The following is a 2523-nucleotide window of genomic DNA, read 5'->3' on the forward strand; positions in this document are numbered from 1 at the left end:
CAGAGGGGCTGAGCCCCCGGGGCTATTCCCAGCCGGGATCCCCCCTAGGCCATGGTGTGGGGCCCAGACCCCTGGCAGCATGGCGCTCACCTTTGCTCTCTGTCTTGAGCTCCTCGTGCAGCAGGTCGTTCTGCCGGTTGCCGAGGACGAAGGCCAGGAAGGACAGGATGAGGGCGTTGAGGATGCCAATGATGGCCAGGATGTAAGCCCAGCGCACGGAGCAGTCGCCCAGGGAGTACTTCCCCGTCTTCTCCCCGCACATGTCCCGTATGGTCTCCGCATCCCAGCCGTCGGGAAAGATCATGCAGCCCAGCACCAGGCAGAGCGCTGCAGAGGAAGGGGAGGCATCAGAGGGGACATGGGGGTGGCAGTGCTGGGCACTGAGGCCTCAGGTCAGTGCACTGGTGCAGCTCGTGCCTGTCAGGGAGTCCACCTTTGCCCCACAACAGCCAGGTGGCACAGCAGGTGACAGACACTGCCGCCCCAGCAGCCCCAGGGGACTATGTGTGAACGTGGCTGTCTTCAATCTAGCCCATGCACAAGTGGGGACATCAAGGTTTTGGGTTCTGTATCAGCCACAGGATCGGTGATTCCCCACAGGCTTTCCTCACCACCACAGGCTCCCTGCATATGGGCAGAAGATCCAGGCACGCTGTGGGCAGGAGTGCTGCCTGCTGAGGGGGTCACTATCCCCAGGAGGCCCCACACCTGGCTGCCTCGCAGCCTGCAAGTCTCCGTCCCACAAGCTCTGTGCCAAATCTCAGGGAGCACCAGGATGAACAGGGAGGGAAACACCAACGAGGCCTGTGACTGTCAGGTAAGGAGGTGACTTTTTTTCTAACTACAGCAAGTACAGAAACTCCTCACCCTGTATCAGCTGGGGAGGCTGAAAGTGCTCGTGATGCTGGAGAGCAGCTGGGCACCCTGCGAGTGTTTCTGTCCCGGGTTAGGAAGAACTGCGAGGCTTGTGCCCGCACAAGTAACAAAGCCCCTCTGTCTCTTGTTGCCAGAGGGACGGCAAACACCCTGCTGGGCACGAACGCCGCTGCCGCGGCAGCCTGGTGAGCTCCCAGGGTGCAGATATGCCCTTGTCACTGGTTCCCGCGGGGATGTCCCAGGGCGGGAGGAAAGCAAGCGCACGTCACAGCCCCGCCTGGGGAAAGCGTCTCTGCGGGCAGCGGCGAGCCCCGCAGGCTGTTACCGCCGCGGGCAGCGCCGGTGCCACCCGGTGCTCGTGCACGAGGAGCCCAGGAGCCGGTGTCTCCGGCACGTCCTCGCCGGGGACTCCCAGCTGAACACGGCTGCATCCTGGGGAGCTCCCTGCCTGCTGGGGCCAGACCACCACAAAACCATCCCCTCTGGAAGGAAACGTATAACCAGCACCAACGCTGTGTGCTGCACAGTGAATAGGAGAAACATGGAATCGTTTAGGTTGGAAAAGACTTTTAAGACCATCGAGTCCAACCATTAACCCAGAACTGCCAAGTTCACCACTAATCCATGTCTCTAAGTGCCACATCTACATGTCTTTTAAATACTTCCAGGGATGGGGACTCCACCACGTCCCTGGCTAGCCTGATACAAAGGTGAGGAGCAACCTGGCCTGCCTGCTAACTTGGGAGCCTTCAAGCCAGATGGCATTTAGCTCAGCCAAGATCCAGAATTAAAGGCAAGGAGGAGTGGCAGACCTGTGCCAGGCACTCTTCCTAGGAAAGCAGAGGTGCCAAGAGGATTTTAGGATCCACTGAGCTTCCAGTGCAGTGCAACTATGAAAAAAGTTAGGGTGCTCTGTGGCCACTCTCATCAAGGAGGTTTTGCCCCTGCAGCACTGGTTGGGCTGACGTGACACAGCTGTAACAGCTCTGCCAAAATCAGAGAGGAGGAGAGAAGCACTGGGAATGCAGGGTGAAGCCAGAGGGAAGTACGGCAAGGTGAGTGTCCCAGCTGTCCCTCAGTGAGAGCCCCTCTCAGCCCAGCAGGGAACCGGGCTGCACTCAGCGTGGCACAACATGGCAAATGGAAGTTAAAAAATAAATAAAAATCAGGCACCAATTTTACCCGCACCAGCAGTGGCTTGGGCAGGCTCACGGCCTTCCTGCACAGCCCTCGGCTGGTCCTTCACAGGAGCAGAATGGCAGCTCCCGGGTCCTTCCTTGGACTCTGCAAGCATCGGTATTTCTGCCGCATTTCTGAGCATTTGTTTGGGCTGCAGGTGGATCCAGCTGCCCAGGTAAAGCGGGAGCTCACTGAGAGCTCATTGCTCTGCAGACTCCACAGGTGCACGCATAAGAGTCTCCCAGGACATCAGCAGGTCCCAAACATGGCAGGACGAGGCAGTGGTGCAGCAGGCAGTGGAGTAACATGCTGGAGGATGACAGCACTCGTGGGGGACACAAGAGACGGGGTTTAGGGCAAAAGCAGAGTCACTCAGAAAGGTACAGGAAAAACACACAGCACATGAGCCACCGATGCAGTGGGTTGTTACAACACAGCCGTGGGGGCCAGGCAGCAATGACCACTGCC

At 58.7% G+C, this 2523-nt stretch overlaps 1 protein-coding gene across 1 annotated transcript; it reads right to left on the bottom strand.

Moving 5' to 3' along the window:
- Positions 1-90: 90 nt before the first annotated feature.
- LHFPL4 (lipoma HMGIC fusion partner-like 4) lies at positions 91-327 on the bottom strand (the record flags this gene model as incomplete). Its single annotated transcript, XM_008941507.1, has 1 exon — positions 91-327. A coding segment is annotated over one exon (237 nt), but the record flags the coding sequence as incomplete, so codon positions are not given.
- Between the last annotated feature and the right edge of the window lie 2196 nt (positions 328-2523).

Source organism: Merops nubicus, unplaced genomic scaffold (genome assembly GCF_000691845.1).
Source record: "Merops nubicus isolate BGI_N331 unplaced genomic scaffold, ASM69184v1 scaffold39465, whole genome shotgun sequence".
NCBI classification, from domain to species: Eukaryota; Metazoa; Chordata; class Aves; order Coraciiformes; family Meropidae; genus Merops; species Merops nubicus.